The following is a 17,846-nucleotide window of genomic DNA, read 5'->3' on the forward strand; positions in this document are numbered from 1 at the left end:
TGTGAGTTTCTTACAATGTTCCTGTTAAATGTTTTATCTAATGTAATCAGTGGAAGAACGTAGATGCGTTTGCAGCATGAATCCTGCATGCTTATTAGAAAAATTGTGGTTTGATTTTCACTGGAAAAGAGCCCCTATGGGACCATCGGTACATTCTTGATTGTTCAACTTATTGTGCAATCTTACATAGATATTGTAAAGGATTATACACACCAGGCAATTTTCTCATCAGATCGACGGATTGATCGATAATTTCCAGAAGGTCCAGTCTGCTTCCGATCAAGAAAAGGATCGCTCTTGAGATCAGTACTGCAGGAAATCGATACCTTTCTCAATCGGAAGCAGATGCTGGACTTGCTGAAATTGGTCAATCTGATGGGAAAATTGCATAATGCGTATAAAGGTTGCCACACACCATACAATTAAAATGACCAATTTTACACCAATTCTATGCATACGATCGTTTGTACAGAAAAATAGAGAGGGTTTTTTTTCATTCATTCGAGAAATCTTATCGACCTCCCCATTTTTATTTGATACAGACCCAAGCAATTTTTTCTGAGTTTTAATACATTTTTCTCATAATTGAGGAAAAATTGGTCAAATTTTTGAAATGTTACAATCTGTCAGAAAAATTGATTGCAATTCTTGAATTGAAAATATACTTAAAAAATTGTATGGTGTGTGGGCGCCTTAAGACTGTACAATCAATGTCTCCTGAATTTGACCTAGAATCTTATTAAACAGAAATTTGACCTGAGCCTAGTTGAGTGTTTAAAATGATCTTCACGGTCTGTTTCCATGCATGAAAATAGTTGGTCTAAACAATTGAATAAAAATATAAATCAGATCAACAGTAGCTGTCTAAACCTAACCTGTAAACTCGCGATTCTAAAAAGAATCACACACTACAACCACAGAAGAACGCTTGCTGCCCAAAGCCTGTGTGCTTCCACCACAGAGCCCCGTTGCCTGAAGCCAGCCCACGACATGAGCGTAGTGGGCGTAGGTTGTGGTGTGTGCGCAGGCTTAACTTTCTTGCTCTTATTTTTGGCAAGGCTATTATTTGGCTATTTTTGGCAAGGCTTTTTCCCCATCTGTAGGTAACTTAAAGTACACCTGAAGTGAAAAATAAACCCAAGTATAGTGCTCCGTTCTTGTAAAGCCTTGTATGCACACCTGATTGAAGTTGTCTGAGGCAGCCGATAACAACTGCCTCAGCCGATAATCAGGTGTGTATACAGGGGCCCACGACACACATGCGATTTACCCGGCAGATCTACTCACCCCCAGTGATGGCTTATTCTGTTGTTCACCACGCTCCCCCACCTGCCACGTGATGGCATGCACTCGCCGCTTCGTCATCCCCCTGCATAGCAACATAGGGTGTCATCAGCTGCACAGCTGACATTCATTTGTGCATCCCGGCCCAGCAATGGTGCCCAAAAGTGTTCTGACCCCCAACTGGCGACATCAATCACAGGTGTGTACACACATTTAGGATTCTTACCTTCCTGCATTCACAGGTTCTTCCAGCATTGCTCACGTTACCCGTGATCTCCTCTTCTTCTGTCCTGCAGTCGAAGACAAAGAAGAGGAGATCACAGGAAATGGTAGCAACACTGAATAAACCAGGAATGCATAAAAGTAAGTAATCCTAACAAGGATAGAGCTAATGCTGGGCATACACAGTGCGTTTCTTTCTTATCAATCGAGCCACTGATAGGCTCGATTGATAATATCCGACAGGTCCGATCACTAATGGATCGATTCCCCGCTCAATTCCCGCGGGCGGACAATGGCGGGGAATCGAGCTGTAGATAAGCTGCGCCGGCGGGGACGAGCGGTAATCGATTCGGGCGGACGCGCGGGGACGCGGTGGGAGTCGATCCGGCGGCTAATCGAGCCACTGGATTGCACCGTGTATGCCCAGCATAAGTACAGTACTTAGTTTTATTTTTCACTTCAGGTGTATTTTAAGACTGAATAGCAGCAGTCTAATTAAGGCCTCGTTCACACTATACGCGCTTGCGTGTGCATTTCGGCAGCGCGTATAGTATGCGATCAGCAAGAACATCAGAAGTGCATACAGAGCACTTCTGACTTCAGAGCTCAAGACTTGTACAATATACATACAGAGTTTGATGGAGAATATGCCCCCTCTAGTGCCAGCTACCAGTAGCACATACTAAGGAGAGGATGGAAAATCTGTTTATTGAATTATATCATAGGTTTTATAAGAAATTTTGAAGATGATATGTTTTGCATGGATACTAGCTGTGTAGAAATGTGATGCACATTGCAGTGTTTACTAATGTTGATATTTGGATGCAGCAAAATAATTGATGGTTGTACATAATGGAATATAGTTTGGAAAAATTAATCTAGTAAATTTATGTTTGTGGTAAGTACAGTAGTAAGGTTCACTCTTAACATTAGAGATACTCATTGAAAAAGGAGATTTGTATGGCCTGATATACAAATCTGCTTAGGTTATGCTGAAATAAACATTTAATGTATTCAGTCATTGCTCCATACAACTACGTCTACATTTTTCCACTTGTTGCAGCTTCTGTCTCAGAGACGAATGCAGGCATTTGTGCTGATCCGATTATACATTCAAATCCCTCTAGCCGTGCCATGTGCGACTATGGAGATTCAGATACATTGTCTGAAATTCTGCTGCAGGCTTCATGTTTTTTTCCGCACACAAATGCGGAAGCAGCCTATTGTATCACCCCTATTAAAAATGAGCCCTCCATTCTCCGTCCTTCATTTTAAAAATGGCCATTACCCCCTTCCTGGTCAGCACACTGTTAAATTGTAATATCACCCACTTGAGACATAGGGAAACATGGACATTACCTTGCACATTCAGTTGTAACTGACAGCTGCTGATATATTTCAGTTCTGACAAAATATTGTCAGAACTGGAATGGATCACTGTAAGAAGAAAATGGTGAGCTTCTAAGAGGAACTGATGGTGAGGTTAGTATGTAATATTCATTTGCAGCTACGTCATGTGTTTATTTTAAATAATTTTAGTCGCTTCAGGTTCCCTTTAACCTCTTGACGACCAGCTAACGCCGATTGGCGTAAACTGGTCGTCTGCGGGTTTCCATGGAAACGGCCGCTCGTTCGAGAGGCCTTTCCATGTCCGTACACGGAGGCTGTCTCCGTGAACAGCCGGAGAGCTGCCGATCGCGGCTCGCCGGCAAAATGTAAACACGCGGGGAAGAAATCCCCACTGTTTACATCATATGGCGCTGCTGCGCAGCAGCGTCGTAAGGCAGATCGGCGATCCCCTGGCCTCTGATTGGCCGGGGATCGCCGGCATATGATAGGCTGAAGCCTATCCTACAATGTGCAGGACGGATATCCGTCCTGCGCAGCTCAGAGGGGAAGGGAGAGGGACGGAGCGCCGAAAACGCTGCGGAGGGGGTCTTTGAAGAGCCCCCCCGCAAAGCACAGAGAGCCGCCGGCGATCAGACCCCCCAGCAGGACATCCCCCTAGTGGGGAAAAAAGGGGGTAAGTCTGATCGCCCTGGCATAATCCTGATCTGTGCTGCAGGCTGGAGAGCCCACGCAGCACAGATCCGACAGAAATCCACTGGTTGTCAAGTGGTTAAAGTGTACCTGAGATGATGGAATGCAAAAGTTTTATACATTCCTGGGGCTTCCTCCAGCCCCCTTAGCCTGATCACTCCCTTGCCACCGTCCTATGCCTCCTTGATTCTCCAGTAACCTCTGGTACTTCAGCAAGTCAACGCAGTGCGGCCACGTGCACTTCCGCGGCTGGGAGAGTTCTGCGCCTGCGCAGCAAGGACATGCACAGCGCAGTGGCTTGCAACATTAGAGTAGCAAAAACCAGGCAGTGAGCTGCGGCGGGGACAGGAGGATCGTTTTGTCTCGGGTTGGGCACAGGACGTATGCGGGGGGCCGTTAGAAGCCCCAGGTAACTTCAGCTCTCCCCTCTCTGTGTGTGTGTGTGTGTGTGTGTATGCGTGTAAATCCTTTCCAGGGTGTGCTTTTGTAAAAAGAGATGGACTAGTTAAAAACCTGTCAGTCCTCTCAGATTTCTACTACCTTCTGTAAGTGACAGCAACATAGGAGAAAAGTAGTTTATGGCTCATTTTACTCTAGAAGTCTAAACGTATTTTAAATTTAACAAGTTTTCATGATAGTGGTCCTTTAAATGTGACACAGCAGAGTGCGTGCTTTGTGTGTAGGGTTAGATTTTTGAAGAATTTGCTGCGTTAAGAGCCAGCTACCAGTAGTTTTTTTCTCTAAAATGCATAGCCACTTGCGTCCTCATGCAACAATATAGTAGTAGAACACAGGTACCAGCACGTTAAAAGTCAATACAAATCTTAAAAATAGGAGAGGCAGTGGTGGACTTACCGGTACCTTCTCCCCAGGACACAAGTTAAACATGGTGAAATTTTCAAACACACAAATGTATTCAAAATACTCCAGGTAGTGTTTAATAACATTTGTATGGTGTGTTACAAGATAGACATGTGTATGTACAGTGCATATCACACACATAAATATCCTGTGATGATTTTCTTCTTTCTCTGCCCGAAAGAGTTAATATTCTACTATGCAGCTGACATTTTTTTTCTCCAATGGGGACACAGTTGGACTACTGAAAAGGAATTACAGCCATAAAATATTTTGCTCTAGGAAGCCCAGTTCTCTGCCAGTATCGGGTTGTTAACCCCCGATCTGCCGCATACAAAGCGTATAATACGCTTTGTATTGTATATAAAGCGTGTTATACAGGCTGCCTCCTGCCCTGGTGGTCCCAGTGATCGAGAGACCACCAGGGCAGGCTGCAGCCCTCCCTGTCTGCACCCAAACACACTGATCCTGCCCCCCCTGCCCTCTGATCGCCCACAGCACTCCTCAGACCCCCCACTGCCCACCCCCCAGACCCATGTTTGCACCCAATCACCCCCCTAATCACCCATCAATCACTTCCTGTCGCTATCTGTCAGTGCTATTTGTTAGGTTAGGTCCTAACTAAACTGCCCCCTGGGGGCTCCTGATCACCCTCCCACACCCTCAGATCCTCCCCAGACCCTCCCCCCCCACCCGTGTACTGTATACATCTATTCTTCCCTGTAATCACTCACTGATCACCTGTCAATCACCCTCTGTCACTAACACCCATCAGATCAGACCCTAACCTACCCCTTGCAGGCACCTGATCACTCGCCCGCACCCTCAGATCGCCCGCACACCCGCCCTTAGATCGCCTCTGAAGTGCATTGTTTACATCTGCTCTTCCCTCTAATCACCCACTGAACACCCATCAATCACCCTGTCACCACCTGTCACTGCTACCCATCAGATCAGGCCCTAATCTGCCCCTTGCGGGCACCCAATCACCCACTCACACCCTCAGAACGCCCTCAGACCCCAGCCCTGATCACCTCACCAGTGCATTTCTTTCATCTATTCTCGCCTCTAATCACACCCTGATCACCTATCAATCACCCAGTCACCCCCTGTCACTGCTACCCATCAGATCAGACCCTAAACTGCCCCCTGCGGGCACCCAAACACCCGCCCACACCTTCAGATCACCCTCAGACCCTACCTGAACACCTCTCCAGTACATTATTTACATCTGTTCTCCCCTCTAATCACCCAACAATCACACATCAATCACCCATCAATAACCCCCTGTCACTGCTACCCATCATACCCATCAGATCAGACCCTCATCTGCCCCTTTGCAGGCACCCAATCACCCGCCCACACCCTCAGATCCCCCCCTAAGCCCCCCCTCGATCACCTCCCCAGTACATTGCTTGCATCTATTCCCACCTCTAACCACACCTTGAGACACCCATCAATCACCTCCTCTCACCACCTGTCACTCCCTACCACACCTACCCATCAGATCAGGCCCTAATTTGCCCCGTGTGGGCTCCTGATCACTCGGCCAAACCCTCAGATCCTCCTCAGACCCCCTTCCGATCACCTCCCCAGTGCATAGATTCCATCTATTCTCCCCTCTAATCACCCCCTGAGACACCCATCAATCACATCCTGTCACCCCCTAGCACTCCTATCCATCAGATCAGGCTTTAATCTGCCCCCTGCGAGCTTCTGATCACCCGGCCAAACCCTCACCCGCCCCACCGCAGTGACAGATTTTTTTCTTTATGATCACTGCTGGTCTCTATGACTTAATTGTCGCTGAGACCAACCGTTATGCCACACAATACGCAACCGCCAATCCAAGAAGCTATCATGCCCAGCCTTTTCGGTGGAAACCACTCCAAGTTTCCGAACGTAACATTTTTGGGGGCCTTCTCCTTAACATGGGTCTAGTCAAAAAGAATGTATTGCGGTCTTATTGGTCTACGCACCCAATACATCACATGCCCATGTTCTCTGCTGCCATGTCCAGGTCACGATTTGAGAACATCCTGCGCTTCCTGCACTTTAGTGCCAATACAACCTGTCATCTAAGAGGCCACCCTGCTTATGACCGGTTCCACAAAATTGGGCCCCTCATAGACCACCTGTCATCAACATTTGCAGATGCTTATACCCCTGAACAGGCATTTTGAGGCATTTGGTTTCCAGACTACTCCTCACGGTTTTGGGCCCCTAAAATGCCAGGGCAGTATAGGAACCCCACCAAGTGACCCCATTTTAGAAAGAAGACACCCCAAGGTATTCCGTTAGGTGTATGATGAGATCATAGAAGATTTTATTTTTTTGTCACAAGTTAGTGGAAAATGACACTTTGTGAAAAAAAAAAAAAAAATCAATTTCCGCTTGTGACAAAAAATAAAATATTCTATGAACTCACCATATTCCTAACGGAATACCTTGGGGTGTCTTCTTTCTAAAATGGGTTCACTTGTGGGGTTCTTATACTGCCCTAGCATTTTAGGGGCCATAAACCGTGACCTGTGAATAGGACGTTGGGCCCCTTAGCGCACCTAGGCTGCAAAAAAGTGTCACATGTGTGGTATCGCCGTACTCAGGAGAAGTAGTATAATGTGTTTTGGGGTGTATTTTTACACATACCCATGCTGGGTGGGAGAAATATCTCTGTAAATGACAATTGTTTGATTTTTTTTTTTACACACAATTGTCCATTTACAGAGATATTTCTCCCACCCAGCATGGGTATGTGTAAAAATACACCCCAAAACACATTATACTACTTCTCCTGAGTACGGCGATGCCACATATGTGACACTTTTTTGCAGCCTAGGTGCGCTAAGGGGCCCAACGTCCTATTCACAGGTAATTTTGAGGCATTTGGTTTCTAGACTACTCCTCGCGGTTTAGGGCCCCTAAAATGCCAGGAACCCTAGGAATCCCACAAGTGACCCCATTTTAGAAAGAAGACACCCCAAGGTATTCCGTTAGTAGTATGGTGAGTTCATAGAAGATTTTATTTTTTTGTCACAAGTTAGCGGAAATTGATTTTTATTGTTTTTTGTTTTTTTTTACAAAGTGTCATTTTCCACTAACTTGTGACAAAAAATAAAATGAACTCACCATACACCTAACGGAATACCTTGGGGTGTCTTCTTTCTAAAATGGGGTCACTTGTCGGGTTCCTAGCATTTTAGGGGCCCTAAAGCGTAGTCTAGAAACCAAATGCCTGAAAATGACCTGTGAAATCCTAAAGGTACTCATAGGACGTTGGGCCCTTTAGCGCACCTAGGCTGCAAAAAAGTGTCACACATGTGGTATTGCCGTACTCAGGAGAAGTAGTATAATGTGTTTCGGGGTGTATTTTTACACATACCCATGCTGGGAGGGAGAAATCTCTCTGTAAATGGACAATTGTGTGTGAAAAAAATCTCATTTACAGAGATATTTCTCCCACCCTGCATGGGTATGTGTAAAAATACACCCCAAAACACATTATACTACTTCTCCTGAGTACGGCGATACCACATGTGTGACCCCTTTTTGCAGCCTAGGTGCGCTAAGGGGCCCAAGTCCAATGAGCACCATTAGGCTTTACAGTGGTGCTTACAATTTAGCACCCCCCAAAATGCCAGGACAGTAAACACACCCCACAAATGACCCCATTTTGGAAAGTAGACACCCCAAAGTATTCAGAGATGGGCATGGTGAGTCCGTAGCAGATTTCCTTTTTTTTTTGTCACAAGGGTAGCAGAAATGGAAACTTTTTTTTTTGTGTCACAAAGTGTCATTTTCCGCTAACTTGCGACAAAAAATAACATCTTCTATGAACTCACCATGCATCTTAGTGAATATTTTGGGATGTCTTCTTTCCAAAATGGGGTCATTTGGGGGGTATTTATACTATCCTGGAATTTTAGCACCTAATGAAACATGACAGGTGCTCAGAAAAGTCAGAGATGCACCAAAATGGGTAAATTCACTTTAGGCACCATAGTTTGTAAACGCTATAACTTTTACCCAAACCAATAAATATACACTGAACGTTTGTTTTTGTTTTTTTGTTTTTTTTATCAAAGACATGTAGCACAATAAATTTGGACAAAAATGTATATAGAAATGTTACTTTATTTGAAAACTGTCAGCGCAGAAAGTTAAAAAAATCATTTTTTTGACAAAATGCATGTCTTTTTTGATGAATATAATAAAAACTAAAAATCGCAGCAGCAATCGAATAGCACCAAAAGAAAGCTGTATTAGTGACAAGAAAAAAAGGAGGTAAAATTCATTTAGATAGTAGGTTGTATGACCGAGCAATAAACCGTGAAAGCTGCAGTGGTCTGAATATAGAAAAAGGCTTTGGTCCTTAAGGGGTGAAAAGACTGCGGTCCTTAAAGAAAACCTGTACTGAAAATTAAAAGTCAAAATAAACATACACAAGTCATACTTACCTCCTGTATAGTCTACTGTTCAATCTATTTTTCCTCGCCTGCGTCCTGTTTGTCCAATGTGATCAATGGAATTCTCCGTCCTCCATTTTGAAAATAGCCATTACCCCATAACAGCTTCCTGGTCAGCACACAGTTAAACTGTAACATCGCCCACTTGAGCCATAGGGAAACATGGACACATCATTTCTCCTCTCAGCTGTAACTGACAGCAACTGATATATAACTGACAGCAACTGGTATATTTCAGTTCTGACAAAATGTTGTCAGAACTGGAAGGGATCATTGTCAAAAGAAAATGGTGAGCTTCTGAGAGGAACTGATGGCAAGGTAATTATGTAATATTTATTTGAAGTTACCTCATGTGTTTATTTTAAATAATTTTACTCAGTACAGGTTCTCTTTAAGTGGTTAAAGGGAACCTAAAGCAGGAGGAATATAGAGTTTGCCATATTTATTTTTCGCTGGCCTGCTGATCCTCTGCCTTTAATGCTTTAAAGATAATCTGTACTCTAACATTCTTACAATAAAAAGCATACCATTCTATTCATTATGTTCTCCTGGGCCCCTCTGTGCTGTTTCTGGCACTCCCTGCTGCAATCCTGGCTTGTAATTGCCAGTTTTAGGCAGTGTTTACAAACAAAAGACATAGCATGTGATAGGCTGAGAGGAGCTCAGTCTGTGACTAATACAGCGTCTGCAGGGCGTGTATAGCTTCTGCCTATACCAAGCAGATAAGCACATTCTTGCCTGAGCCCAACAAAGCTGTCAGAGGAAAGTAGATTAGATTATATAACAGAGATAATACAGCCACTGTGCAACTAGGAAAGGCTGCAGAAAGACAGACCACATTAGAATAGGTATAGGAACTTATAGGATAGAAGAAATAAGGCTGAACATTTTGATTCAGATTCTCTTTAAAGATAAACTGTCACGAAAATCTTAAAATTTAAAACACATACAAATAAACACATACAAATGAGCCATAAATTACTTCTCTCCTATGTTGCTGTCACTTACAGTAGTTAGTAGAAGTCTGACATTACCGACTTTTGGGATAGTCCATCTCTTCATGGGAGATTCTCAGCATGGCCTTAATTCTTTATAAAGACAGACATTTTCTGAAAAAGATTTATACAAAGATGCTGGCCAGCCTCCCTGCTCGCCGCACTCTTTTTTGGCAGTTGGACGGAGCAACTGCCATTCACTAAGTGCTTTTAAAAAGAAAACCCTGAGAACCGCCCATGAGAAGATAGGCTAGTCCAAAATCTGTCGGTAATGTCAGATTTCTACTACTTACTGTAAGTGACAGCAACATAGGAGAAAAGTAATTTATGGCTCATTTTACTCAGGAAGAAACATACTTTTTATTTATATATGTTTACATGTATTTTAAATTCTAAGATTTTCACGACATAGGTCCTTTTAAAGAGAACCAGAGACAAAATAAAGAAAAGATTTTATACATACCTGGGGCTTCCTCCAGCCGCATATGCACGGATCTCTCCCACGCCGCTGCCCGCAGTACGAGAACCGGCTCCCCGCTCTTCCGTCAGTCTAAGCCAGTCTAGCGTAGGAGAAGTGCGCTCTTTGCGTATATCTTCCCAGTAGCGACTGGAGACATAAGTAGAGGGCGCACTTCTCCTGCATAGCTAGCTCCGATGACGTCAGTGACGGGAGCCGGTTCTCGTAGTTGCAGGCAGCAGTGGATGGAAGCCCCAGGTATGTATAAAATCTTTTCTTTATTTCGTCTCTGGTTCCCTTTAAGGCCTTTTTTTCCACGGACAGTTGAACGGTGTGCTCAGCAAGCATTTACCAGGCAGCAGTGAGCAGTTGTGAGAGTTTGAGAGGCTTTTCACTGCCTATCAACTGTCCGTGAAAAAGAGGCCATAGACATAGCCCCTGAACAAGCATGCAGATCAAGTGCTCTGACTGAACTGACTGAAGTCTGACTGGATTAGCTGCATGCTTGTTTCAGGTGTGTGGTTCAGACATTATTGCAACCACAGAGATCAGCTGGATAGCCAGGCAACTGTATTGCTTAAAGGAACACTGTAGGGGGGGTTGGGAGAAAATGAGTTGAACTTACCCGGGGCTTCTAATGGTCCCCCGCAGACATCCTGTGCCCGTGCAGCCACTCACCGATGCTCCGGCCCCGCCTCCAGTTCAGTTGACTTCTGAAATTTCAGACTTTAAAGTCTGAAAACCACTGTGCCTGTGTTGCCGTGTTCTAGCTCCCGCTGATGTCACCAGGAGCGTATAGCACAAGCCCAGTATGGTCTGCACCTGCGCAGTATGCTCCTGGAGACATCAGCGAGAGTGAGGAAACGGCAATGCAGGCGCAGTGGTTTTCAGTCTGAAATTCCAGAAGTAAACCGGAGGCGGGGCCGGAGCATCGGTTGGCTGTGCGGGCACAGGATGTCTGCGGGGGACCATTAGAAGCCCTGGGTAAGTTTAACTCATTTCCCCCCGACTCCCCTACAGTAGTCCTTTAAGGGCCTGTTTCCACTATCGCAAATTCGCATGCATTTCCTGCATGCAAATTCGCATAGGCAATGCAAGTGGATGGGGCTGTTTCCACTTGTCAGGATTTCTTTGCAGTTTTGTGTGCAGGAAAAATCTGCACGGCAGAGCAATCAGAATTCGCACACCGCTAGGCGATTCACATACAATGTATTTAATAGGTATGCAAATTTTAATGCAAATTCGCATACGATTTTGCATAAAACCAATGTAAAAGCACACAGACACTGACATGGTTAAATTCACATACATACAAACATATGCAAAATCGTATGCGAATTTGTGGTAAAATTTGTATACAAACGATAACAAATTCGCATCCGCATGCAAATTCGTTAAATACATGTAAACACATACAAATAAGTAGCGTGTTTCTTCCAAAGTAGAATGAGCTTTAAATTACTTTACTCCTATGTTGCTGTCACTTACAATAGTTAATAGAAATCTGATGGAACTGATAGGTTTTTAACTAGTCCATCTCTTTTTACAAAAGCACACCCTGGAAAGGATTTATACACACACACACACACACACACACACACACACACACACACACACACACACACACACACACACACACACACACACACACACACACACACACACACACACACACACACACACACACACACACACACACACACACACACACACACACACACACACACACACACACACACACACACACACACACACACACACACACACACACACACACACACTTTTACTACCTGCTGTAATTGACATTGACACAGGGTAAAAGTAATTTATATGCGATTTTACTCTCGGGACTTTTTATTCATATGTTTTCATGTATTTTCAATTTTACAATTTTTTTTGCAATACAGGTCCTTTCAAAGGAAATAAATATGGAAGCCTTGCTTAAGGTTTCCTTTAAAGAGACACTAAAGCGAGAATAAATCTCGCTTCAGTGCTTATATTCAGCAGGGGCATGTGTGCCCCTGCTAAAACGCCGCTATCCCGCGGCTAAACGGGGGTCCCTTACCCCCCAAACCCCCCCTGCAAAATCTACGACCAACTTGGTCGTAGATTTTGCTGCTCTTGAGGCAGGGCTAACGGCTGCAGCCCTGCCTCTCAGCGCCGTCTATTAGCTGCACATCGCCGCCTCTCCCCCGCCCCTTTATGCTGAGAGGGGCGGGGAAGAGGCGGAGATACGCACTGTCAGATGCGCGTGAGGCAGGGCTGCAGCAGTTAGCCCTGCCTCTATGCGGAAGAGGGGATGTGCTGCACGGAGGGGGATTTGGGGGGTAAAGGACCCCCGTTTAGCGGCGCGATAGCGGCGGTTTAGCAGGGGCACACATGCCCCTGCTGAATATGAGCTCTGAAGCGAGATTTATTCTAGCTTCAGACTCTCTTTAAGTTAAGCAATACGAGTTACCTGACTTTTCTTGCTGATCCTTTGCATTTAATACTTTTAGCCATAGATTCTGAACAAGCATATGATGATCTGATGTTTCTGACATTATTGTCAAATCTGATAAGATTAGCTGCATGCTTGTTTCAGGTGTTATACAGACACTACTGCAGCCAAATAGATCAGCAGGGCTGCCAGGCAACTGGTATTGTTTAACCATTTCGCATTCCAGGGTTTTTCTCACTTAAAGGGACACTGAGCACCTTTTAAAAACACAATTTGCACTTACCTGGGGCTCCTGGCTCCTCTCTACTTCCGGCCTCCTTCTGGCTCCTCTCTCACTCCGTTAATCGGCAACTTCGGCATGAAGTCACTAATTAAAGGAGCCGCCTGCGGGTCCGTGAGAAGAGCCAGGAGGACGCCGGGGGACCTCGCAGCCTACGGTGAGCTGGAGGAAGCCCCAGGTAACTGCAAATTGTGTTTTTAACTACTTAAGGATAACGGGCTTAAACCCCCCTAAAGACCAGGCCATTTTTCACAAATTGAGCCACTGCAGCTTTAAGGCCTCGCTGTAGGGCCGCACAATTCAGCACCCAAGTGATTTCTGCCCACCAACAGAGCTTTCTGTTGGTGGAGTCTTATCTCTCCACAGATGGGTTTTTTTTTTTTTTTACAAATATTCATTTCTTGCGATCGGCTGTCATAGGCTTCAGCCTATGACAGAGGATCACTGTCTTGCCACCCAGGGGGACAGACTTAATAGTCGGCAGTTTCGCCATCTAACAGTCTCCTATAGTCGATCACCGCTGGGAGGCTGATGACAGAGTGGAGCTCCGTCACTGAAGCGGAGATGCACGTGCATCAGCGCGTGCAATCTCCTGCAAATCCCCGCCCCGGGACTGTATGCTTATTGGCGTTAGGCGTTACTGGGACTGGCGCCACGTCCATCGGCGTGACGCGGTCGCCTAGAGGTTAAAAGGTGCTCTGTGTCCCTTCAAGATTCCTGACAATTTTGGCATTTCAGCTGTCACTATTGATACAGCAATAACTTTTTTTTAAAATTACTTATGCCATCAAAGTGATACACATGTAGTTTTTTTGCAGGACAATCTAGACTTTTTTTTGGGTAATATTTGATTCAAGAATTATTTCATTTTATAAGCATTTTATAGAGAAAAAATAGGCGTGCAAAAATTAAATTTTTTTCTTATATTTCAGCCTTTACAAATTTCACATGTGCCACAGTAATGAAACATCTTAAAATATCCTATTTAAATCAGGGGTCTCAAACTCAATTTACCTGGGGGTCACAGGAGTCAAAGTCAGGAAGAGGCTGGGCCGCATAAGGGATTTCACAAAAAAAGTCAATCAGCAGCTCCTGCCCTGTCCCTACCCCCAGTATTCTCAAAACGAGGGCTGCAGAGCCCACAAATCGCCCGGGGGGCAATTAGCCGGCATCTCCTGACGTTAATCGCAGCACACCGCCGCCGCTCCCCGCCCCTCTCTGTGAAGGAAGAGTGAGAGGGGCGGGCAGAGGCAGCGATGCGCCGCGATTGACGTCAGGAGGTGCAGAGCTGAAGCTGAAAGCTCTGCCCCTTCCAGGAAATGCCGGCGGATTGCCCATGGGCGATTTGGGGGCTCTGCAGCCCTCGTTTAGCGGCGGGGATGCGGCGGATTACTTTGGAGCACTGAAGCAAACTATAAGGAAGCTTTTGCCGGCGCGGGCCACAAAATATTGTATCGAGGGCCGCAAATCGCCCGCGGGCCGCGAGTTTGAGACCCCTGATTTAAATGGATCCCAAGCTTCAGCTTGGGTTCCCTTTAAATAGTAATGAAAGCATACCTTCAAAGAGATATTTAGCTACAGAGAGGGAAGCCTAATTTTTGTTGAGACTACCCACCGATGCCCCCCCTTATTCAGCGTGACCCCCTTCCACATTGGGGCCGCGCTTCTCTCCCGTAATGAGCACAGGCGTGCAGTAGCCAGGTAAGCACAGCTGCGCATGTGCAGTAGCATGGAGACGCTCGTGTGCTCCAGCTTACTGCACGGGCGCGCTGATGGAAGAGAAGGTGCGTGTCCCTGATACAATTGGCGACAAAGCTGCGCTAAGTGAAGGGGACATCAGATCACTGAGGGAAGCCTCAATAGGATCCTGAGGCTGCCCTCTCTTTAGGTAAATATCTCATTTTGTGTCTGAGCTTTGGCTCAGATATACTTTAATTAAAGGCTACATTTTAAGGGGATATTATATATTTGCAACTTGAATACCCTAAATTAAACCCTACTGTGTTTTGTTATTGTGCACACGGCAAAACTGTTTTTAATGTAATAACACCAGCATATTCTAATTAAGTCTGTGCTTTTATTGTACAATGCAGTTATGTGCTTTGGTTCTGGGTGGTGCTTGACGCATGCTGTATACAGTGTATGTTCTAGAAGCCACACTCATTATATACCAGCCACCACTAGGTGGAAACATCCCACAAATGAACTGATAAACTTTATTAGAAATGACAGAAAATGTTCACTGGCTGTTATATGAATACTAACATTTTATTAAAGCAAACCTGTTATTTTTAAAAGTTAAATACTTACCTCGGTAGAGGGAAGCATCTGGATCTTCCACAGGCTTCACTGACCCTTCTTGAGCCCACCGCTGGTTGCTGGGACACTCTTTTTCTTCCAGGCCATGATCCCTTCCATGAATGGGTGTAGGTGCACTGCACGCAGGACAAAGTTTTTGCATAAGCATCTCCATTCTACTGCACAGGCCATCTTGTGCCTACACAGAGCTTGTACACGGATGGGAGCAGCACCATGCAAACTTTTTCGACAAGCCATTCTGGAATAGGATCAGAGGGACAATGCATTATCACTAATCATATAGGGACCAATGTGGAGGGGGCAGCGCTCAACAATGAGGGCTTCAAATCAGCGAGAGAAGCCTCGATAGGATCCTAAGGCTTCCCTCTTTTAAGGTATAGCTTTGATTTTGATCCCAAGCTTCGACTCAGAATCACTTTAAGTTATTGCGCCCATAAAATATCCTCATGTACTGCTAACTAGGAATCACCGAAATGCATCAGCCACATTGGAGCTCTTAACAAAACAATTCACCCATTGATAGCAAGGCCATTTACTATAATGAAAATAAATCTAACCAATTACTAGTAGCTCTCTCACTAAAAAGGAATTACTTTGTGGACTGGCATCTCGTCTCATTTATCTTTCTTCTCACTCTTCTTCTGCCACTCCTCTCTGTCAAGTTCTTCATTGGCTACCAATTAACCAGAGGATCCAGTTCAGCTTTCTTTTCTTTTTCTTTTTTTTTTTTTAGTCAAACAAAGTTTATTAAGAAATTGCAAAAGGATTGCTCTCCACAGACAATAGATCTCAACAGGGGATTGCAGCAGATCAAAAGTCACCTTACTCCCAGACTTGTACCTAAAAAAACAAATATTTTTGGGAAAAAAAAATTGTGTTGCATTAACCAAAAGGTGCGGTACTGCCTGCAAGGCATCCAGTTCAAACTCTTAACCCTGACCTACAAAGCTCTCCACAATCACTCTCTTCCCTGTACATCTCCTCACTAGTTTCCATATACCAACCAGGGTTGTGGAGTCAGTACAAAAATCATCCGACTCCTATTCCGACTCCTCAGTTTTTTAAACCACCGATTCCGACTCCAACTCCGACTCCAGGTACCCAAAATGGCTCCAACTCCTTAGTCTAATACTTACCAGAACTAAGGATTTGGTATAAAAGTCATCCAACTCCTCAGTTTATGAAATCACCAACTCCAGGTACCCAAAATTGCTCTGACTCCACAGCCCTGATACCAACCTTAGATCTGCACATTATGTTCTTTTGTCCTCCTCTAGAATTACCTCCTCGCATTCAGGTAACACGATTTCACATGTGCTTCACTCCTCCTCTAGAATGCCCTTCCACAACACATCCAACACTCTCCAACCTTTGATATCTTTAAAAGCTCCCTCAAAACTCACTTATTCCAACAAGCATACGCTCTACCTTAGCCCATTTCCCTTTGGCAATTTCAATTGCTGCACCAACGATCACGCAGCTGAAGCCCACTCACTCATCTAGCGATGTATGGGCTGGTCAACCATGCGACATTTGATCAGAGAGAGATCTGTTGCCTGCCTATACACCGCAGACAGATTCTCAATAGATTTCAGTAAGAAATCTATCGGTTATTATATCTGTGTAGACGGGGATGGGGTAGGGACAAGACAAAAGTGGAAGAGCGCACTTCTCCTTTTGTCTTGTCCCTACCCCATCCCCGTCTACACAGATATTCTACTAACCACAGTGAGTGGTCATCATAGAGCTGCGCCACGCCACTATCATACAACTGTTGTCTCTACAAATTCACACCACCTATCCAGATCGCTCCTCCTGTGCACATAGGAGTAAATATATACCACTCAGTATATAGGATCATCCACCTTTAAACATCTATCGGTTATTGGCCTAGTGATGCCTCATCCGTTACCTGCCTGGCTGCTCTCAAGTGTAAAATGTCCCTCTGGTGTCTGTGCTCTGAATATTCTTACCTGCCCTGCTTGCACAACTCCCAGGGTCCTTTGCTGTCATCCCCATTACTTTGAGTGCCGCATGCATGTACCTTGTGACGTAATCCTGGCTTTGACTGCTGGCTGCCTTTGATCTCTGCTATGGTTTTTGATTCAATTCTGCCTTATTGCTGCTAGCCTAACATTCTGCTACCAAAAAAATCTGCCTGCTGCATGTCTTTTAATTTTAGCTCTGTTTACTGACCAATCTGCCAACCAACTACTCTCCTCTGCCTACTAGCTTTTTGATCCGCCTTGCAAACCTTTCTGGGGTCACTAACTGATGTCAGGGGTCACTAACTGATGTCTAACTGCAGAAAATTAGTCCACTGCCCACTAGGGATATTGACACATCGCCCATTGCTGGATACTTTGGTAAACACTAGTGGCTTCGTAGACCCCACACCTTGGAAGAGCCCACATCTACCCTTGATATCAGGGTCAACAGACATTCGTCATTGTAATAGGCTTTTTCATCAGTACAGGAAGACAGT

The 17,846-nt window shown here is 45.0% G+C and overlaps 1 protein-coding gene across 1 annotated transcript in view; it reads right to left on the minus strand.

Annotated features, from left to right (window-relative positions):
• Nucleotides 1-15,515, minus strand: part of WRN (WRN RecQ like helicase) — a 191,810-nt gene extending 176,295 nt beyond the window's left edge. Inside the window, exon 1 of the mRNA XM_068233620.1 lies at nt 15,353-15,515. Coding sequence (XP_068089721.1) covers nt 15,353-15,515 — 163 coding nt within the window. The remainder of the gene's footprint in view (nt 1-15,352) is intronic.
• Nucleotides 15,516-17,846: the final 2,331 nt, after the last annotated feature.

The sequence above is a fragment of the Hyperolius riggenbachi genome, chromosome 1 (assembly GCF_040937935.1).
Source record: "Hyperolius riggenbachi isolate aHypRig1 chromosome 1, aHypRig1.pri, whole genome shotgun sequence".
Taxonomy (NCBI): domain Eukaryota; kingdom Metazoa; phylum Chordata; class Amphibia; order Anura; family Hyperoliidae; genus Hyperolius; species Hyperolius riggenbachi.